General features: G+C 50.3%; 1 protein-coding gene across 3 annotated transcripts in view; it reads left to right on the forward strand.

The window, feature by feature from the left end:
* Positions 1-961: 961 nt before the first annotated feature.
* ADGRA1 (adhesion G protein-coupled receptor A1) overlaps positions 962-21,091 on the forward strand; it is a 282,987-nt gene continuing 262,857 nt past the window's right edge. For 2 of the 3 annotated variants that reach the window (XM_072629134.1, XM_072629135.1), the window contains exon 1: positions 968-1,515. In XM_072629134.1, coding sequence (XP_072485235.1) covers positions 1,283-1,515 — 233 coding nt within the window. In that variant the 5' untranslated portion in view covers positions 968-1,282. Of the gene's footprint in view, positions 1,516-21,091 lie in introns of all 3 variants that reach the window. The other variant, XM_072629136.1, reaches the window with a different exon arrangement.

A 21,091-nucleotide genomic window follows, 5' to 3' on the forward strand; every position in this document is an offset into this window, starting at 1 on the left:
AGAAAAGCATCTGATGATCCAATAGAATGTTACCATTATGACAGTTGTAGGGGTCAAGCCTTCAGTGACTCAAAAGAGTGAATCTCTAATGGTGGAATTCCAGGGGCAGTGCCCAGTACATTTCCTTTCTGGGGTGGGAGGCTTTCTGAGGTTCCAGTTGCCCACTTGGGTCTCAGGAACAGGACCCTGGACATGCCTTTTGTGACCTCCACCTACTAACATCCCTCAACTGTGTTGTATCTTGAAGTGGGCCACCATGCTCTGGCTCAGATCATTTCCTGGGCCTGGGTCCACCCCTCTACCCCCAACCCGAGAGGTCCTTGAGCCTGCCGTCCCCCTCTGCCTTCCCTGGGCACGGTCCAGTCTGACATTCAGAAATGGGAATCCAGATGAGTCCCTGCCTTCATTTTCCCAGAAGTCCAACTTAGAGCCTTATCTCATCTGCAGTCACCCCTGGAATACCCATCTTCCCAGGCTGCCTTCTGACCCCAGAATATCCCATCCCGGGGCCAAGGGGGTGGGGGTGGGGGGCGCCATTTTGGAGAGGAGCCAAGGCCTGAAAATTCCCCTCCCTGTTGTGCTTCTGGCACCTGCTCTCGGCAAGGCCCGCGAGTCTTTCTTTTGGCTTGTATTGTATATGTGCTTGGCACATAGTAAACTCTTAATAAACACGTGTTGACTTGTCTCTCCGGGCGACGCTGGGGAAGCGGAGGGTTGGGGCGGCGGGGGACTCAGACGCCAGACCAAGGCTTGGAGCAGTCTTGGGAACAGCCTGTGCTCGGAAGCTCTGCTCCCCCATGTCCACGCACCAGGACCACTGACAGGAGCCCCTGCCCAACCCCATTAAAGCTCTCAGCCCTCGAACGCCTTGGCGGGCATAGAGATGGGGCTGCGGGACGGGGGCACCGCCCCGCCTCAGATAAGCTGGAGGCTCTGCCCCCTACCCCGGACAGACACCGGCCGCAGCAGCAACCTCAGTCCCTGGGCGGACCGTCGGCCGCCCGCCCGGCCCGGGCCCAGCCTAGCCAGCCTCCCCTTCGGCCTCGGCTCCTGGGCCTGGCTCTAAAGGCTGGCCCGCCCCTTCCCGCCTCTGCCCCCGCCTCCAGGCCTCCCCCGCCCCGCCCCCTCCTCCGGCTGGGGGGAGGTGGAGGGAAGAGGAGGAGCCCCGGGGCGGCCAGCTGGAGGGCAGTGGACCTGAGCAGAAGGGCAGCCAGCCTGACGGTGCGGGCCATGAGGCGGCCCCGGGCCCCAGCAGCCCCAGCCCGCAGCCGTCCCGAACCCCATGGACCCCGGAGCCGCCCTGGCCCTGCACTTGGCCTTGGCCCTCAGCCTGGTGGGGATCGGGGCCGCCAGCCGCCACTGCCCGGAGCCGCTGCCCCTGGACGGCTGCTTGTGCACCGCCGAGCGCGCCCAGGGACCCGGGCGGCCCGAGCTGCGCATCCGGGTGGCCTGTGCTGGAGGAGACCTGGTGGCCACGCCGCAGCCCGAGCTGCTGCCCCGCCGGACCGTCAGCCTGTAAGTCCCGACTGCCGGGAAGAGGGTGGTGGGGAAACCTAGGAGAAACACTGTGAACTGAGGCAGGCACCCCGCGCTTCTGCCAAGTGGCCAAGCGGGACTCACGTCTTGAGCGGCGCCCGCTGTCTGTATGTGCGCGAGCCACTCAAGAGGGCCCCTGCTCCAGGACTTGGGGACCTGGCAGCCAGCCAGCCCCACCCCCAGTGGGGGGGAGCAGGAGAGCTGTGCCACGCGGGTCGGCTTGCCAAGTTTCCCCCACCCTTGCCCAATATTTCTTACTTGAGACCGCAGCCTCGATCTTCCGTCGCCTGCTGGGGGCCGACCTGGCGGGGTGCTGGACCCTGGCTCACCCCTCACCCCAAGTGGCGGCTGGGGACTCCTGACTTTTCCAGGGCCCTTTGGCCCCATCTGATCAGTGCTCTCTCCCTCCCTGTGGGAGCCCAGGAGGCCTCGCGGCTGCACCCTTGACTTGAGAAGGATAAAACCAGGAACACCCTGACCCAACTAACATCTGGGGAACTTTCTGGGATTGTAAAAGTTTCAGAAAAGTTCGACACCAGAGGAACAGGTCCTTGGCTGAACTTGACTCCTGGGCGGTCAAGCTTGCTAGGAATGAATTTAGCGTTTAGTACCTTGTCAGAGCTGGGGACCAGCTCCCCCTTCAGCGCCGTCTCCCTCTTCCCCAGCCCCCAAGATCCTCCCAGCTCCCCTAGACGTCCCCAGCCCCCTGCCCTACTAGACCCCCTCCCCTATCCCCAAGGCCCTCCCAGCTCCCTTAGATGTCCCTAGCCCCACTCCAACCGTCTCGTCTCCAGCTCTAAGGGCCTCCCATCTCCCCTAGATGTCCCCTAGCCTTCCCAAACTCTCCCTCCACCCCCTCCCCCAGCTCTCCTAGGAGTCCCCAGACCTCCCTCCAGCCTCCTGTCCTTCTAGCCCCCAGCTCCCACACTCCTAGGCTTCCCTAGTCCCCCTCCCTCTTGTGTTTTGGAAGGTTCTCCGGAAACTGACCACTTGAGTTCTACCTCTTTAGCCGATCTCACCCGAGGGGTCAGTATTTGTTTTGGAAAGGTTCGTGGTGCTTTCCTTTCCGGAATGAGCAGAATTCGCCCTGGTCAGTCTGTCTCTGGGCCCTTCTTTTCCTGAATCATAATTGACGACAGTGGGGTGGGGGGACGTTCAGGGCGCCATAGTCCAGTCAAGGTCGACACCCTCAGCCTCTCCTCCCCCCCTCTTCGCCCCCCATCAGCCTCCCTGCAGACAGCTTACCAGGAGCCGGAAAATAACCGGAAAGAATTTGTTTAAACGGAATGGAGCAAGAAGGAAAGGCAAGGGCGGGTGGAGTGAGAAAGGAGAGTCTACCTGGCAGTAAGGCTCAATTGCCCCCACCCCAGCCAGGGGGAGATTTTCAGGGCAGCGGCTGCTGCTGGGCCTTTCAGACCAGAAGCAAATTGGCCCCCGGGCCTCGCTTTAATGGGGCCAGGTCTGGGGCCCGAGTCCAGATGAGAATCAATGAAGGCAGACCTAAGCGCCGAAAGATTGCTTCGGGAGACGCGAGAGGGGAGGTCATGGTCATGGGCCCGGCCTGGAATTGACTCCCTGCGCAGCCGTTGCTGCCTCCCGCCACTGCCCCGGCCCCTCCGCCTCGCCTGCTCAGTGTCACTCTGTTGACGGTTCATGCTGTGAATATGTTCACTGCTCACTGCGCTTTTCCTCAAGTCATCACTTTCTGGAAGACGCCGGGCAAAGAGAGAATAACTGACCACATCTGGAGAGCGTCAGCCTGTCACTCTACAGATGTGGCGTGTATGCAGCAGCCTCCGCTTGCCGAGCTGTTTGAGCTAATGGGCGGGCTAATTATTCTCCGGGAGACTGCCTCCAGGCTGAAAAAGAGTGGGGTGTGTGTGTGTGTGTGTGTGTGTGTGTGTGTGTGTGTGTGTGTGTGTGTGTGTGTGTGTGTGTGTGTGTGAAACAGAGAGAGAGAGTGTGCGTGTGTGTGGGCGCCCTGACCTCACTCTCTTCTATAAGTTTCGGACCAGATCTGGACTCCCAGGCTTCCTTGGGAGTCTGGGCAGCTAGTCTAGCCCCTTTTATTTCCCCCGCAAAAAATTTACCCTGTGTTTATTTTTTGTGCACGCTGAGAGCTTCTTTTTTCTCCCGGTCTTTATAGTACCTAGCACAGAACTGGCACATTAAAAAAAATACTTGTGCATTCCTTGGTTCATAACCTCCAAACCTTCTGAGTTTCTCCAAAGAACAGGAAATGGACCTGCATTTTCCCCTTTAATCCTTGCCCTGCCACCCCCACCTCCCTCCTGGCCAGAGGCTTCTTCCTTCACTTTCATTTTGAAATATTTAAGTAGTGATTGTGACTGGGAAAGTCTGGCCCTGTGGGGTTCAGCCTTCATTGAGGGTGTGGAACTGGGGGCTGCAGTTGGTTGTGGGAGGCCCCAGAGCTGAGAGGCAGTGATTGGTCATTGACCCCCATCCCCAGGCGGGCACTAAGCAAACACATAGTAATGTAGTGGGCCATCTGAGACCAGTTGGTTTGAGCTCATTCTGAGATGTCACTTCTAAGTTTCAAATCTGCAGCAAGCCAGCTAGCTGGCTGAAACAGAACTAGTCAGATCCTAACATGGAGATTTTATAATCTGTGAGGAAGCTTAGTAGAAGAGACAAACAGCAAGTCTTGATTAAGCACTTACTATGTGCCCAGCACTGACAAAATCCTGATCGTACAAAGAGACAAACAGTAGCCCTGGCTCTCAAAGAACAACTTGGTACAAACCAGGTATCTCCAGGGTCAGATAATCAGTGCAGGGAAGGCATTGCATTAAGGTGACTGTGGGAGGCTTCTTGTAGAATGGGCAGTTCTAATGGAGTGGAAGCTTCTAAGTGAAAGGAAGAAGAAATATTATCCAAGTGAAGACACACCCCAGCAGAAAGTTGGTTGGGAATATTTGCCCCAAGGAAAGTCTGAGCAAGTTAGCCTGCCCTCAGGCAATGGTGGAAACTGGGATTGAGTTGCTGAGGCTGGGGCTTTCTGGGAGTCTTGGAAGCTGACCAGGCTCAGCTCCTTTGGGGTTCCTACCTAAACACAGATGTGCAGGGATGCAATCAGGAATCCACAGGTGGGTCCTGACACAGGAGGCAGAAACTTTGAGTGTGGGTGTGTTGAGGGTTTGGGATGCTAAGACCCCAAAATAGGGACACCTGGGTCCTGCCTGAATGAATTTGATCCAAGTCTTCTTTCGGCCAAAGGAAAACCAAAGAAAAACAAGATTTATTAAAAATCCACCATATTGGCCAGACTCTTTAGGAATCTCAGCTTTGGCTAGACTCTTAAGGAATCTGAGCATTTGTGATGCTAATGCAAGCAGACCAAATTGAATCTGAGACCTTTCATGGAAACAAGATGGATCTTACATACAGAAGGACTGTGGGAGGAATCTAGGGTTGGCCAAGTAGTCTGGGGTGACTAGAGGAGGGGTCTAGGGAGGATCTTGATGGAAGTGTCCAGTAGGTTGGGGTGACTAGAGGTCGGATGCCAGGAACCAAGACAATGGGGTCTTAGGATCAAGGAGTGGAGGTCTAGGGTGGGGCCAGGTGAAGAAAATGAAAGGCCAGTTGCCTGGGATGGGTAAATGCCTCTGGCAAACCAGATCAAGTCAGAAGATTCAAGGAGAGTTCTAGAGGTTTTCCAAGCCTGAACCCAGTCAGGTGAATGGGTGGGTGAGGGCAGGGGTCTCAAAAAGAAAGGCTGGAGTCTCTGGATGTGGAAACAGAGTGGATCCACCTGTCCCTCTGTCTGTCCATCTGTGTTAGACGATCTTCATATTGATAATGAGCCAGAGTCTGGAGCCCAGGGACCTGGATGATCAGACTGTGGACAGGCATTGCCCACAGTGCTCTGAGGTTCTAGAATGGAGACAAGCAGTGCTCCATCTCTTGGGGATTCATCTATGGCTTCCCTGTCAGAGAAGTGGGAAGTAAGCAGTGGTAAGCAGGGCCTGTTGATGACCAGGCCTGTTGCCTCTGGCACACTTCTGAACTAACCCAACTGTGCCCCAAACAGACCTTCAGCTCACAATTGGCAAACTCTCCTGCTCTGGTGAATGGAGCAGGGAACAACCAGGGTAACTGGTGAATGTCACCAGAGTCACTTTGGGAACTGCCCCCCATAGACACTGAAGGTGACTCCCCCTCATTTGTGGTTTGTGATGCCCAGACCATGGCTCCATCCCCTGTACACCAGGGAGCCCCTTTGCTGTCTCATCAGAAATAGCTGATGGGCTAAGGGGAACATCATGGTGAACCCAGCCAGGGGGGCTGCAGAGCAGGGCTCAGAGGAGCAAAGGCTCAGCCAGCTGGGCAATCCATCTACAAAGGGCAGATATTGGGGAAGGGCCTGGCTGGGACTAGCCAAGGGGAGGGAGACTCAGTCAGAGTATACTCAGGACCTGATCTGTCAGGTGGGGCTGCTTGCCAGGCAGCTGCATAGTCCACTGGCCAGGCCAAGAGGAATGAGGGGGTGAGGCTGAGGTCAGTAGGAGGCCAGGGCCCTTGGCTGGGATGGTTTCCAGGGGGCCAGGCTGTCTGACCAAGGCTGTGGCTGCAGCTGCAAGTCCCCCAACTCCTAAGGACCTTCCCTTACCCCGTTTCCCACTCCCAGGCTAGGGCCATTCTGGGTTAAAGAGGCTGGCTCTGCTGGGGCTAGAGCTTAGGGAGCCCCAGGAGGTAGGACATGGGATCATGGGTCCTGGCTCTGTCCAGCGTCCTGGGGCTTGTAATGAAGCAGTGCTCTGGGACCTGGGCCTGCATTGGGAAGGGAGACATTACTAGGACTCACTGTCCTTTGGAGGTATCACTCGTGACCAATGACTTTAGCTCAGGTACCATGGATCCTCTTGGAATTCAGCCCACAAGTGGATGAGGAAGGAGAAAATGGGGCAGCCATCCTGAACCCTGCTCCCAGGATGACCTCTAGCCAAGTACCCTGGGCCCTGAGGGTCATCACTGGAAGAGAGGAAACCTTTCCCATTTAGGGAGGGACAATAGAAGGGTCCCCTTGTGGAGAGCCCATGTGAGTCCTCTGGAACAGGTCCAGGTGATTCCCATGTAACCCACTAGAGTGCTGATGGTTACCTGGAGCCCATGACTCCATCATCCTGGCTTTCCCAGTGAGATCTGACTCACTGACTGAGCCGTTTCTCAGCTGTGACAGGCAGTGATACTTGATCACCCCGCTGAGGGCTGTTCTGTTTGGTCAACTTCAGTGACTGGTCAGGTCCCTTTGGAGGGCCCTCTCTACTCTACTTGCCTCCAGGCACTCCCCCAATTTGGGCCTCCTGTCTCTCAGAAATGCTGAAATCTCAAGGCTCCCAAGTCTGGACTTCCCAATTCTGCTTATGTTTGCCTCATCATGCTCCCCACCACCACCACCCCAAGGGTTGGCTGTTTTACAGCCTTGTTCTACAGCCTAGCTTCTGGCCCTTGGCCTCCCTTCTCCTCATAGATCCCTCTGTCAGTTTGGGATTCCAAAGTACATTATTCCCATAACACCTTCTCAGGAACCAGCCATCTGCTGGAACCTCCATGCTCCACATGCCCAATCCAGGCAGCTTTCTCCACTCTGCCCACCTGAAATGTCAAACTGTCCAGGTGAAGATGATGGAACTGGACATTTGTAGCTTTAGGTCTCAGCCGCTCCTCACAGATACTCACTGGCCTTTCCCTTTATTGTTTGACATAGAACCCCAGAGCCTCATACCTGAAAAGGTCCCCAGGAGCCCTCACCCCAGTGCCCCATCTGAATCAGCATCACTTCCACACCCCATTCCCAGCTGGGACTGCTCTCCTCCCTGAGTTCTTCTAGACATCAAGCCTAAAGCACCTCTCTGTAGCTCCCAGCCGTTTTGGGACCCTTCTGGGGTCAAGCAGCACAAGGCTAATCTGATGTCACATGATAGCCCTGGGAATGCTTGAGCCCAGCTCTCCTATCCCCCTAATACTGCACCCCCCCCCCATCATAATATTCTCTGGCTGCAACATGTCCAGTTTTCCCAACCAGGGATATTCCATCAATTATCAGTTTCCTTCCTAAAATGTGGTACCCAGAACTGACTACAGCTCTCCAGATGGAGTCTGGGTAGGGCAGAGTAGAGAGCAAAAATGCTCTCCTTGTCCTTGGCAGTTATGACTCTCCTAAGGCAGACTTACTTGATGGTCAAATATTCCTCATATTGCCTCATAGCAAGCTTTTCTCCTGAGGTCCCAAGCCTTTGTCAGATGCCTCCCTTGTCTTCTGAGGTTTATTTTTCAGTCGTGCCTGACTCTTTGTGACCCCATTTGGGGTTTTCTTGGCAGAGATACTGGAGGGTTTGCCATTTCCTTCTCCAGCTCATTTAACAGATGAGGAAACTGAGGCAAATGGTTAAGTGACTTGCCCAGGGTCACACAGGTAGTAAGTTTCTGAAGCTGGGTTTGAACTCAGGTTGTCTTGAACCCAGGTCCAGCCCTCCATCCGCTACATGACCTCGGTGCCCTTCCCTTGTCTTACACTTAGGAAATCTATTTCTTGAACCCAAGTATAAGACAGTAGCACATTTGTCCCTATTGTGTTTTATGCTCTTTGATTCCCATTAGTGGTTAGCCTGTCCAGGCCTTATCCTACCCTGCCTGCTGTTGTCCACTGGGTTTCCTTCTCCTCCCAGTTTGGTGCTGGCTGATTAAGTATCCAGGTGGGCCTTTGGCCAGTCACCAGTATCTGGAGAGCCCCCTCCAGAGATCTACTATGTGCTCTAATGTTTCAGATGAGGTCCCTTGGGAGAGATGTACCTTCCTCCCTAGGGAGAGGCCTGAGATATGGTTTGTTTAGATGAAGCCAGGATGCTCTTGGTGATCACTGCCTCCCTTTCTAAGGGCTCACAAACCATCCCTCTGCTTTCTAGAATTCTTCCAGGTATTGAAGACAAACTTTGTGACTTACAGTTTGTCAGTTTCTCTCCATCTTTGAATGGCCCCAGTGTGGCAGCATCTCTCTGCTTTGCCCAGTCCTTTTCTTAGTGATCCCTGGCAGCAGCTCAATGGCTCATCGATCTAGCCACCCTGCCAAGTCCTTGACTTTCCCTCCCATCATCCAGGCCAGCTCAGTGCACTCAAGTGGTCAATGTCCTTATTTCTCACAGGTTTCGGCCATTTGTGGTTTGTCCTGCCAGGTCAAGGATGTTTCTCCTTGACAGATGACAGGAGAAGATTATAAGGTGAACAGCATAGACTCCTTGCCATGATCTCATATTCTCCAGGTCCTGCTGGTTCTTTCCGTTCTTTGTTCATATCTGGCCTCCTGCACTCAAAACATCTGCATGGTTTGGGTCATCTCTGCTGAGGACTGTGATGTTTCTGTATGACTTGGACTTCTAATCGCCAACTTATTGATGCTTCCTGATTTCATATCACATTTGTCTCCAAATCCATCCTCTCTCTGGCCCCAGGAGCTAGCTCAAGTACAAGAGACTTCAAAAAGAAGAACAACCTTGCAGCAAAATGAACCAGTGGTTACTTAGTGGCCAATATGCACTATCTCACCCCCTTGTACCCTCCATTTACAATGACAAGAGACACATATTTTCTCAACTCTTCCTGGGCCAAACTTGGACATATTATTTACCTATAATTCAGTTTTGTCTGGGCTGTTATTAGGAAGCCTCCAAGAAATTTCAAGAAAGTGACTCAAACGCCCATACCCTTTGAGAGATCCCACTGTTGGCATTTACCCCATAGATGCGCCTCCAAAATGTTCCTAGCCACACTTTTTGTGGTGTCTAAGGTCTGGACCTAATTGTGGCATAGCTAAATAAGGTGTAGCACAAAGTAAGACAATATTCCTGCCCTGTAAGAAATGATGAGCGTAATAAGTGGATGAATGAAACATTTATTAAGTGGTGCTATGCACCAAGCCAAGGAGGGTCCCAGCTTTGGAGGCTCCCATTCTAATGGGGGAGACAGTCCAGAGGGAAGGTCTGATAGATGATCCTAGCCCAAAGCAGGTGGCCAGGCCTCTTCTTTCATGTCATTTCCATGATAAAATGGCATCCGCTTCTGATGTTGAAGCATTGGACAGAGCCAAGGATTAGGGTGATAAAAGCTTTCTTTCCAGGGTCTTCAGGAGCTGGGGCTGCAGCCCCTATGGGAACAGGTCCAGGCTTCATCTTTACAGGGGTGGCTTCGCAGGATCATTTCCAGCCTCTTCAGTGTAGGGTCCTAGGCTATCCCCATCAGGACCAGAGGGAAAATGGTGGTCAAGATGGTACTGTAGAAAGTTGGGCCTGTTTGGGACTTGTTGCCTCCCTTTGCTCCCTCTGGGAGTCTAGCTGCTTCAGCTGGATAAACTCGCCTGCCCACTGGATGATGGGATGGCTGACCCCATCTCCACAGGATTGTTTCCCTGGATGAGGCTGTGACAGTTAGTTGGGAAGTAGGACCAGTGTTCTGGGAGGGGCACCCTGCCAATTTCAGGGCTCCAGGGTTATCTCCCTATTGGTGTGAAAAGATGTGAGAACATACTGTCCTTCCTTCCTTGCAGAGGTGGGGGACGGTAGATGTGGAATACTGCATAGAATGTCAGATTTTGTGGATGTGTTCTTTACTTTTGCCAAGTTTTCTTTCCTCTTTTAAAAAATTCTTTGTCAGGAGAGATAGCTCTCAAGAGAGTGGGGGTGAGTGGAATATTTTGAGAACTGTGGGTGGTATATAGAGAAAAGAAATCAATAATGATTTTTAAAAGAAACAAAGGATAACTTTTGCCTTTTTTCCCTCAGAAATCAAAGTCACTGGCTTATGGTTTATAGATTGTTCTCTTCTCCTTTCTGAAAAAGAGAATAAAAATATGATAGAGAACCAAGGAGTTTATTGAGAAGGGGTGATATAGTCAGATATTCACTTTTGGAAAATCACTCTGTTGGCTGAGTGGAGGATGGACTGGAGTGGAGAGAGATTTGAGGTTGGCAGACTGACCAGCAGCTAGTGCAATAGTCCAGGGGTGAGGTGATGAGGGTCTTTATCAGGGTGGGGGGTAGAGTGAGAGGAGAGAAAGGGTAGAGATAACATTGACAAGAGATGTTGGAGAGGTGACATCAGCAGGCCTTGGCACCATATTGGATCTTGGGGGAGAGAGAGAGGGAGAAGTCCATGGTGAGCCTGAGGTTTCAAACCTTGGAAGATTTTTGGTACTCTTCACAAAAACAGAGAAGTACAGGAAAGGGGAGAGTGTGAGGCAAAGAGAATGTGTTTTGGCTCTGGATATATAGAGTCCATGGGACTTCCATTCTGAAATGTCTAAAAAGCAGTTGTTGATGTGGGACTGGAACTCAGCAGAGAGTGTAGGGCTAGGTAGATATTAGGTAGATATACCTAATGAGCCTCAGTTTCTACATGAGTCATATGAGAGTATTAAATCCTATTACTAGGACTAAATACAAAATTTTGTTTGGCTTTAAAATCCTTCAGAACCTGCACCCCCAACCCCAACCTTTCAGTCTTCTTACACCTGACTCGCTCCCTGGTACCTAGGATCCAGCATCACTGCTATCCTGGCTGTTCCTTGGATACAGGACACTCCATCTTCAGATTCTGGGCCTTTGCCCTGGCCATTCCTCCTGCCTGGAATGCCCTCCATCATCTCCACCTCCTGGTTTCTCTGTCATCCTTCAAATCTTAGCCAAAATTCCACCTGATCCCCCATTAAAGGCCCCTCACTGTCTTCCCTTTGGTGGTTATCCCTAGTTTTTCCTGCCCATATTTTATTGGCACAGAGTTGTTGGCATCCTGTCTCCCTTGTTGGACTGGGAATTCCCTGAGGGCAGGTATTGTCTTATGCCTTTCTTTTTATTCCCAGGGCTTAATACAGTGCATGGTATACAGTAGGTGCTTGATACATACTTGTTGATGTGCTTTGGATTTGGGAATCCTCTGCCTAGAGATGATGACTGAACTCCGTGGGGTTGATGAAGTCACTGGGAGATAATGAGGATAAGAGAGGAGGGGAGGGGAGAGGAGAAAGAGGCCTCGAGGAGATCCTTGTAGAACACTTACAGTTAGGGGGCATGTATGCGTGGATGTTGAGGAGTGCCAGAGAGCTCAGAGGAGAACCAGTAAACCACAGTACTACCCAAATCCAAAGAGTGAACAGAAGAGGGTGACCGAAGTGCCAGAAGCCACAAAGAGGTGAAGAGAAATGAGGACTGGCACGGCCGTTGCAGATCTTTGGTGACTTGGGAAGGAGCAGGTTTAATGGAGAGGCCGGAAGCCAGAAGGGAATGAGAAGACAGGAAGCGGAGGCGGCTTCGCTCAGCTGAGAAGGGGAAAAGATAGAGGACAATCACAATTGGGAGTAGAGAATAGGAGCCTGATGAGCCTTCCTTTTATTTTTTATTTTTAGAATGATGTGTTTGCAGGCAGCTGGGAAGGAGACTGGAGACAGCGAGAGACTGATAGAAAATTCCAGGGAGTGGGGACCACAGGGAGGCCGGTTGTGGGATTAAGCAGGAGGGGACTGGGGCAAAGGGTGATGCCAAGGGGTTGGTGTTGGCAGGACTGGAGTGAAAGAGAGGGGACAGAGAGAAGTGGAGGGAGAGAGGGGGAGGGGGAGAGGGAGACCAGAGCAGGAGCTCTGGCTGTGATGGGCCTCACGTGTGTCCTCAGCTCCAGGGCTGGGCTTGGGGCAGGACCACCACAGGAGGCTTGAGGACGAAAGGGAAGTCTGCCCACTTCTCAAGATCTTGTGACCTAGCTTTCCTGTCCCTCGAACCCAGCGCCTCGAAGGTGGTAGGCACACAAGTGCATTGTTGCATTGCAAATACCTGCATTTGGGGTCTGAAAGAGGATGAAGATCTAGTGTTAGGGTTAGGGTTACCTGTCCTCAGATGGTTTGTAATCTAGACAGGCATGATGCACGCTGAGGACTCTTACCTCCAACATGGCGGTCCTTGAGGAGACGATGGGTTGAGGGGGAAGTCCCGAAGGCAGACTGGGGATGGGGCAGGGAGTGTAGCCCCAGAAGGAGGGAGAGGGGAGGGAGAGGGAGTGAGGAGGAAAGAGGGGAGGGAGGGGGAGGTGGGAGGAGGGGCAGCCCCCGGTTAGGTTCCAATGCACCTGCAGCCCAGAGACGGTGCCAGAAGCTCGGCCAAGGTCTCGATCTGTTGAGCTTAGTCCAGAACAATCTAAATGCACGGGGTTAGGGATAGAAAGGGGCCACTTTCCCGTTGTTGTCTGATCCCCTTCTCTCCTCATGCTCCATCTTTCTACCCTGTTCAAACACCCATCGCCTCCAGCCTGGTCTCTGCCCCTCCAGAGCAGTACCCTACTGCCAGACCTGCTCTCTTCAGCCTCTGCTCCCCAGACTCTGGGGGCTCTCTGACAGACTCCCCACCCCCAGGCATCTTACGCCTCCCTTTCCCATCTTTCTTCTCATTCCTCCTCGAGGCGCTCTCCTTCTCCCACCTGCCTGTGCCCCTCACCCCCAGTTCTCCTTCACCACACAGATTCTCCCCTGTTCTTGCTGGTTTGTGTTTCTTTCCTAATAGGTTCTTAGAGCTGGAGGGCACCTTCGGGACTGTCAGGATCAACACCCTCATTTGGCAGATGACGACACTGAGGGGCAGACAGATTAGGGGACTCGTCCAGGTCACACAGTCATTTAGTGGGAGAGCTGAGACTGAGTCCTCTGACCTCCAAGCCCTGTCCACTAGATCACACTCCCCCATTCAGGAAGCTCTCAGCTGTGCCTCAATGTCCCAGGGCCAAGCATCGGCTGGTGTAGGTGCTTGTGCTGGTTCTGGCTTCTGGATTTCTGTTCCCTTAGGACCTTCAAATGGCTGAGTCAGATAGGGAGTGGGTGGTGAGGACTGGGCAGGGCAGGAGTCCACAAGGGCTGGCCTCTGGTTAGGGTTCAAGTTCAGAGTTATAGTGTGGGAAGCAGGCTGACTGAGGGGAATGAGAACAGGGGAAACCCCTGAGGGAGGTGATGAAGGGGCTTCCCCTAAACCCTAGGCACAGGCTGAAGGCCCTAGGGTGGGGTGGGGTTGCCTCACCCTGCTAGTCTTGGGCAGGTCCAGGCTGTGAAGGGGGAGAAGGCAGTAGGGGGACCTTCTTTGGTTCATGGGGAGCCTGTCACCCATCACAGGGATGATGAAGATCAAGCATTGATCACCAGGGCCTACACCCAGCCAGTTACTGGGCAAGAGGAGGGACCGTGGCTGGATGGTTGGCTAAGGTCCCAGGAGCTGTCCCTGAGCGCTTAGTCAGTGCTAGATCTGAGGCCGTGACCACTGCAGGGGCAGGGCTGTCCTGCCCTGGAAAGAGGGTTGGCTGCCAAGCAGGGTTCCCTGGGCCTTCTGCCCTGTTGGGTGCTGTCACCTAGCCCCTCACCCCCAGCCAGACTAACCTTCCATGAGGCCTCGCTGACTGACCACAGCCCTTCCTGCTCCATGGCAGAGGGGGGTGGGGCTGGCCCAGTTAGGGTTAGAACCAGGGATGGGAAAGAGATGATGCCAGGCCTTTCCCTGCTATAAAAAGCTGAGCCTTCCAGGTGCCCTGCCTGCGCCCCAGAAACGTCAAGAAGGGTTTGCCTTAGCTGAAGTCTGTTCTGAAGTTCAGAGTCCAACCTCTCGGTCTTCATCTTCCATCCCCAGCTGAGCTGCGCCCCCCACCCCTCCCCAGCAGCATGGGGACCAGAGAGCTTTCTCTGCAGCCTCTGGATTCAGTATGTGTGTGTTTGTGTGTGTTGGTGAGTGAGTGTGTATGCATGCATGTATGTTGTATGCATATGTATATGTGTGTTTGCGTATGTACGCATGTATGTATAGTGTGCGTGCACTGAGTACATGCATATATATTGTGTGCATTGTGTGTGTTTGTGTACACACGCATGTATATTGTACAATATGTATGTTTTGTGTGTGCGTATATATATGTGTATACATGTGTGTGTTTGTGTTTACGTGTGTGTGCAGAGGGAAAGTGTCTATGAGAAGGTAGCCCTTTCCCGCTCAATGACACATTTAAGCTCAGCTCCACTGGAGTCCAGCAGTCAGGGACATTGGTCCCAGCAGTGTCTAAGCATCTTTTCCCACAGCAAGGATGATGCCAGGGCTCAGTAGCCTTGGAATTGCTATGTTCATGGGTGGGCTGCAGGAGGGAGTGCTCCAGGATCCATCAGCCTCATACCATAGCCTGGCAGTGAGTGGCTGACCATGCCACCTTGGGGGGCAGGGTAGGATTGGCGCTTCACCTGCAAAACAGTTCTGCCCCCTTTAGGAGGGCTGTCATTTGGGGAGTATTTTCCACTGTGATCCACAGGATCCCCCAGACCTGGGAGGATCTCAGGACAACTTCATTTCCATCCGTGACGTGTATGTCTGGGCAGTGGCAGAGGCTAGATGGAGCAACCACTTCCTTCTTACTAGCAAGAACAGCTTCAACTGTGGCAGGGGGAAGGACAAAGAAAGTGGAACATTATTCAAGGAGGAGTCAGCCTGGGAGGCCAGCTCAGCTGTCCATTTACTCCCTGACCCAAGAGGTCAGAATTTCCCTGGAAGGGACCAGGAAGACCCTAGTGACCTAAGAAGATTTGGAGTCTTGGGTACAGGTAAAGGCCCTGCCTCAGAGGTGGTCTGACTATCTTAGGCCCCAGGAACAAGCCCAGAGAGTCCCTCAGGGAGAGGCAGCTGGCAGGGATAGGCAGGAGACAGGACAGCCCCACCTTCCCCATGGTCTTGTCCATGCTCAGAGCATGTTTTCCACATCTGTACAATGGGCCAACAGGACCTGCAGCCCTACCCTTCCTGGACCCTACAAGCCAAGGGCTTTGACAATGATTCCTCTTAGCTAACCATGCTCCTGACTGTAATCAGGTATCCTCCTTTGCCTCATACAAGTGGGCAAACCCAGAATTTGGACCAAGAACTCTGCCACATCCCCTTCCTCCTTTCCCCCTCCCCAGGATGGTGTGCAATCTGATATAGGCTCTATATATACTTTCATATGAAACATGTTTTCACATTAGTCATGTTGTAAAGAAGAATCAGAACCAATGGGAGAAACCATGAGAAGGAAGAAACGAAACAAAACAAAAAAGGGAGAGCAAATAGTCTTCTTGGATCGGCATTCAGACCCCACAGTTCTTTCTCTGAATATGGACATCATTTTCATCATGAGTCTTTTGGAGTTGTCTTAGATCCTTGCTTTGCTGAGAACTGCTAAGTCTATCAAAGTTAGTCATTGCACAATGTGGCTATTACTGTGTACAATGTTCTCCTGGTTCTGCTCCCCTCACTCAGGATCAGTTCATATAAATATTTCCAGGTTTTTTTTTGAAGTCTGCCTGCTCATCATTTCTTATATCACAATAATATTCCATATATCCATATACCACAACTTGTTCAGCCATCCCCAATTGATGGGCATCTCCTCAGTTTCCAGTTCTTTGATACCACAAAAAGAACTGCTATAAGTAGTTTTGTACATGTGGGTCCTTTTCTCTGTTTTATTATCTCTTTGGGATACAGACCTAGCAGTGGTATTGCTGGATTAAAAGGTATGTAGTTTTATAGCCCTCTGGGCACAGTTCCAAATTGCTCTCCAGAATGGTTGGATCAATTCACAACTCCACCAACAATGCATTAGTGTCCCAATTTTCCTACATCTTCTCCAACATGTATCATATTCCTGTTTTGTCATGTTAGTCAATCTGATAGGTATGATGTGGTACCTCAGAGTTATTTTGATTTTCATCTCTCTAATCAATAGTGATTTAGAGCATTTTTCATATGACGATAGATAGCTTTAATTTCTTCTTCTGAAAACTGTCTGTTCATATCCTTTGACCATTTATCAATTCGGAAATAACTTGTATTCTTGTAAATTTGACTCAGTTTTATATATATTTGAGAAATGAAGTCCTTATGAGACACACTGGCTGTAAAAATTGTTTCCCAGCTTTTTTGCTTACCTTCTAATCTTGGTTATATTGGCTTTGCTTGTGCAAAAGCTTTTTATCTTAGGGTAATCCAAATTATCCATTTTGCACTTCATAATTTTTTCTGTCCTTTGGTCATAAATTCTTCCATTCTCCATAAATCTGACAAATACACTATTCCTTGCTCTCCTAGTTTGCTCATAGTATCAGCCTTTATGTCAAAATCATGTACCCATTTTGACTTTATCTTGGTATATGGTGTAAGATGTTGGTCTATGGCTAGTTTCTGCCATACTATTTTCCAGTTTTTGTCAAATAGTAGGGTCTTATCCCAGAATCTGGGGTCTTTGGTTTTATCACATAGTAGATTCTTATCATCATAGACTACTGTGTCTTGTGTACCTAACCTATCCCACTGAACCACCACTCCATTTCTTAGCCAGTACCAAGTAGCTTTGATGAAGGAAGTATCTTCTAAAGCTTCCAAGGCTGAAGAAGCTGACACCAACCCTGAAGTCATGGAGGAGGAAAGTGGGAAGAATGAAGGGAGGCAGGTGGGAGGAGGCAGCATCAATGTCATCCCTCCCTCCCTTCCTTTCTTAAGAAAGCACTTGTCCCATTGAAGACACTTTTGGAGGGAGTCATCTCCTAAGACTGCCTACTGATCCCTTTACCTATTGCCTTTTTAGAGCTGAATCCTCTTGTTGTTACCCTTTTGGCCTTATTTCTATTATCTGGGCCACTGGCTGCCTCTCCCAGCCTCACATCCCCTAGGGCTGGACAAGTGTGTCATCGATGCCTTCTTTGATGGGTGTTGGGTGTGTTCAGGGAGGACCAGTACCTTGGCTGTGATGGCTGCTGAGCCTTTTGGGGGCTCTTTCCACCTTTGGTGTCCGCCTGTTCCACCTAACTCTCACCTGTGGCTCCAAGAAGCTGCAGCATGCACAGCAGCCATACCCCGGTAAACTGTCTTGGCAGATGGACCAAACCAGGTTGAGGGTAACCAAGTGTTCTCAAACCCATTGGTGAGTTCGGGGGTGTCTACCCCAAGCATGTGAAGACTTCCTCTGGTAGAATGGCAGATGAAAACATTTTGTTCCCATGACCATGAAGCAGATGAAGCAGGTGATGTGGACTGCTTAGAGCTTGGTTAGACATCAAAGACACCAAGGTTATCCACTGCATCCTGAGCCATCGCCATGATGACTCTGGAGGAGAGAGTGAGGCTGATGACTTCATGTAACTCTGCCTCACTTAAATTCAATTTACGCATGAATCAAAAGACACCACCCATACCATTTCACTATTATGCCTCAAAGAACTATGGTGACAGGTAAGTGATGAAGTAGCAGGTGTGGATACACTGGGAGCTGTAGTCACAACCTTGCACACTGGTGGCCCAGGTCATAGGGTAGTTTCTCACTGGAAGCAGCAGTGGGACTTGGCAGCCCCCTGGGTGTCTAAGCAGCCTTTTAAGGATAGCACTGCTCACCTCCTGGTGTAAGGAAGGGGGCCCTAAACATTGTCTACTTACCCAAACCTGACCTGATTACTGCAGCAAGTGAGGAATCCTACTATGTAGTTGAAACACACAAAAAAATGTACAAAATATATGAAAACATCTGCAAAGATGATTCCTCTCACCATTGGCACATGGAATGTGCGCATATTAATAAGCAACACAAAATCCAGTAGACCTGAAAGAACTGCTCTTGTTGAAAGAGCACTCAATAGGTATTGCATCCAAATAGCAGCCTTGAGTGAAACAAGGTTGGCAAATGAAGGCCAACTTGCTGAAGTTGGAGCTGGATACACCTTTTTCTGGAGTGGGTGCAGTAAAGAGGAGTGCCGTGAAGCTGGTGTGGGTTTTGCAATCAAAACTAATTTAATCAGCAAGCTGCCTGCCAAAAGGAGTGAATGATAGGCTCATGACATGTCCCACTCACAGGAAAATGCCATGCCACCATCATCAGTGCCTATGCTCCCACCATGACAAACCATGATGAAGTCAAAGAAAAATTTTATGAAGACCTAGAGACCCTTATCATCAATGTGCTTAAAGAGGACAAGCTTATAATTCTGGGTGACTTTAATGCTAGAGTAAGCTCAGACTACCAGACTTGGCAGGGAGTCCTAGGGAGGAATGGAGTTGGAAACAACAACAGCAATGGTCATTTACTGCTGAAGACTTGTGCACTGCATGACCTTCTCATCAGCAACACTGTCCTCTGTTTACCTAAATGCAATAAAACTTTATGGATGTACCCTCACAGTAAACATTAGCATCTAATAGACTATGTGATTGTGAGGAGAAGAGACAGACAAGATGTGAGAGCAACAAAGGCAACATGTGGTGCAGAGTGCTGGACTGATCATAGACTTATCCTTTCCAAGCTAAATATTCACATTCATCAAAAGCACCGCCCACAAGACAAAATGACTACCAGAAGAATTAATGTCAACAAATTAGAGCTCTTCCCTGAGCATGAACAGTTTGTTGCTGACTTGGAGGGAAAGTTGAGCCAACACACAGGTGGCAACAGTGGAGTAGAAAAGGAGTGGGCAGCTTTCAGAGGTTTGGTATATAGCATTGCATTTGCTCATCTGGGTCAGAACACTCACAAACACCAAGACTGGTTTGATGAAAATAATGGGGAAATTCAGAAGCTGCTAAATGAAAAACAAGAACTCCACAGGATTTCCCAGAAGGATTGTTCATCCACTTCTAAAAAGGCCACATTTAATTCCATCAAAAGTAAAATACAAGCGAAGCTTAGAGAGATGCAGGATTCCTGGCTCAATAAGAAGGCAGATGAAATTCAGTTTTATGCTGATAGCAACAATCCAAAGCACTTTTATGATTCCCTGAAAGCTATTTATGGACCAAAAACTATGGTGCATCACAACTACTCAGTGCTGATGGAGCCATATTGTTTAGTGATAAGGATGTGATCCTAGAGAGATGGGCTGAACACTACCATAGTGTTCTCAACAGACTATCATTAATCAATGCTGAGGCCATTGACCATTTACCTCAGGTTGAAGTCAATCCCTCTGGTTTAACTGAACTTCCAACTGAAGAAGAGGTTTTGGGGGTCATTAAGCTCCTTTCATGTGGCAAAGCACCTGGTGCTGATTCTATTTCAGCTGAGATTTACAAGGTAGAGGGACCACTGCTCATACAAAAACTGACTGAAATTTTCCAGGTTAATGGCAAGAGGAGGTTATCCCCCAGGAGTTCACGGATGCTTCCATTGTCCATCTCTATAAAGGTAAAGGTACTAGATTGTACTGTGACAATCATAGGGGAACCTCTCTCTTAGTCATTGCTGGCTAAATTATTGCTAGGGTCCTCCTTAATAGGCTGATCCTTCACCTGGAAGATGGTCATATACCTGAGAGCTAGTGTGCCTTCAGAGAGGGCCGAGAAACACTCCAGGAGAAATGTCAGGAGCAGAACACAGGTCTGTACACAACGTTTGAAGCTCTGACCAAGGCATTTGACACTGTTAGTTGTGAGGGATTACGGAAAATTATGTCAAAATTTGGTCGCCTGGAGAAGTTCATCATTATTGTATATCAATTTCATGATGGCATGTTTTCCCAGGCTCTGAATAATGGACAATGCTCTTGTGCTTTCCCAGTCACCTATGGAGTGAAACAGGGCTGTGTGCTTGCTCCCATGCTTTTTGGCATGATATTTTCAGCCATGCTAACAAATGCTTTCAATGAGGATGAACATGGCATCAAGTCAACTACCGTGCTGATGGTAAATTCTTCAATTTGAAAAGGCTACAAGCTAAGACCAAAGTGGAGGGAGTGTTGGTGCATGATTTTCTGTTTGCAGATGATTGTGCACTCAGTGCAGCCTCTGAAGCTGAGACTCAACAAAGTATGGATCAATTCTCTGCTGCCTGTGCTAATTTTGGCCTAATAATTAACACCAAGAAATCACAGGTGCTCCATCAGCCACCACCATACCATCCATAACTGGAACTATCAGTTACGACAAAGGGAGAAGTTTTGAATGCTGCGAATAAGTTCACTTACCTTGGTAGTATACTTTCCAGGGATGCACACATTGGCAATGAGGTTGATGCACTCATTGACAGAGCTAGCTTAGTGTGTGGGAGGCTCTGAAGAAAAGTTTGGGAGGAAGGAGGTATTAAACTGACTACTAAACTGAAGGTCTACAGAACCGTTGTGCTGACCTCATTGTTATATGCTTGTAAAATATAGACAGTCTCCTTGCGCCATGCCAGGAAACTGAATTACTTCCATTTGAACTGTTTTAGGAAGATTCTGAGGATCAGCTGGCAGCATAAGGTACCAGACACTGAAGTCCTTGCTCGAGCTGGACTGCCAAATATTCAGACTATGCTTCAGAGAGCTCAACTCTGATGTGCTGACCACACTGTTCGAATGCAAAATGTATACTTGCCAAAAAGACTATTTTATGAATAACTCTCATAGAGCAAGTGATCATATGGTGGCCAGAAGAAACAATACAAGGACACTGAAAGTCTTTCTCAAGAACTTTGGATTTGATTGTGCAACATGGGAGACACTGGCATAAGACCTCTCAGCATGGCGTGCCCACATCAG

Source organism: Notamacropus eugenii, chromosome 1 (genome assembly GCF_028372415.1).
Source record: "Notamacropus eugenii isolate mMacEug1 chromosome 1, mMacEug1.pri_v2, whole genome shotgun sequence".
Lineage (NCBI taxonomy): Eukaryota > Metazoa > Chordata > Mammalia > Diprotodontia > Macropodidae > Notamacropus > Notamacropus eugenii.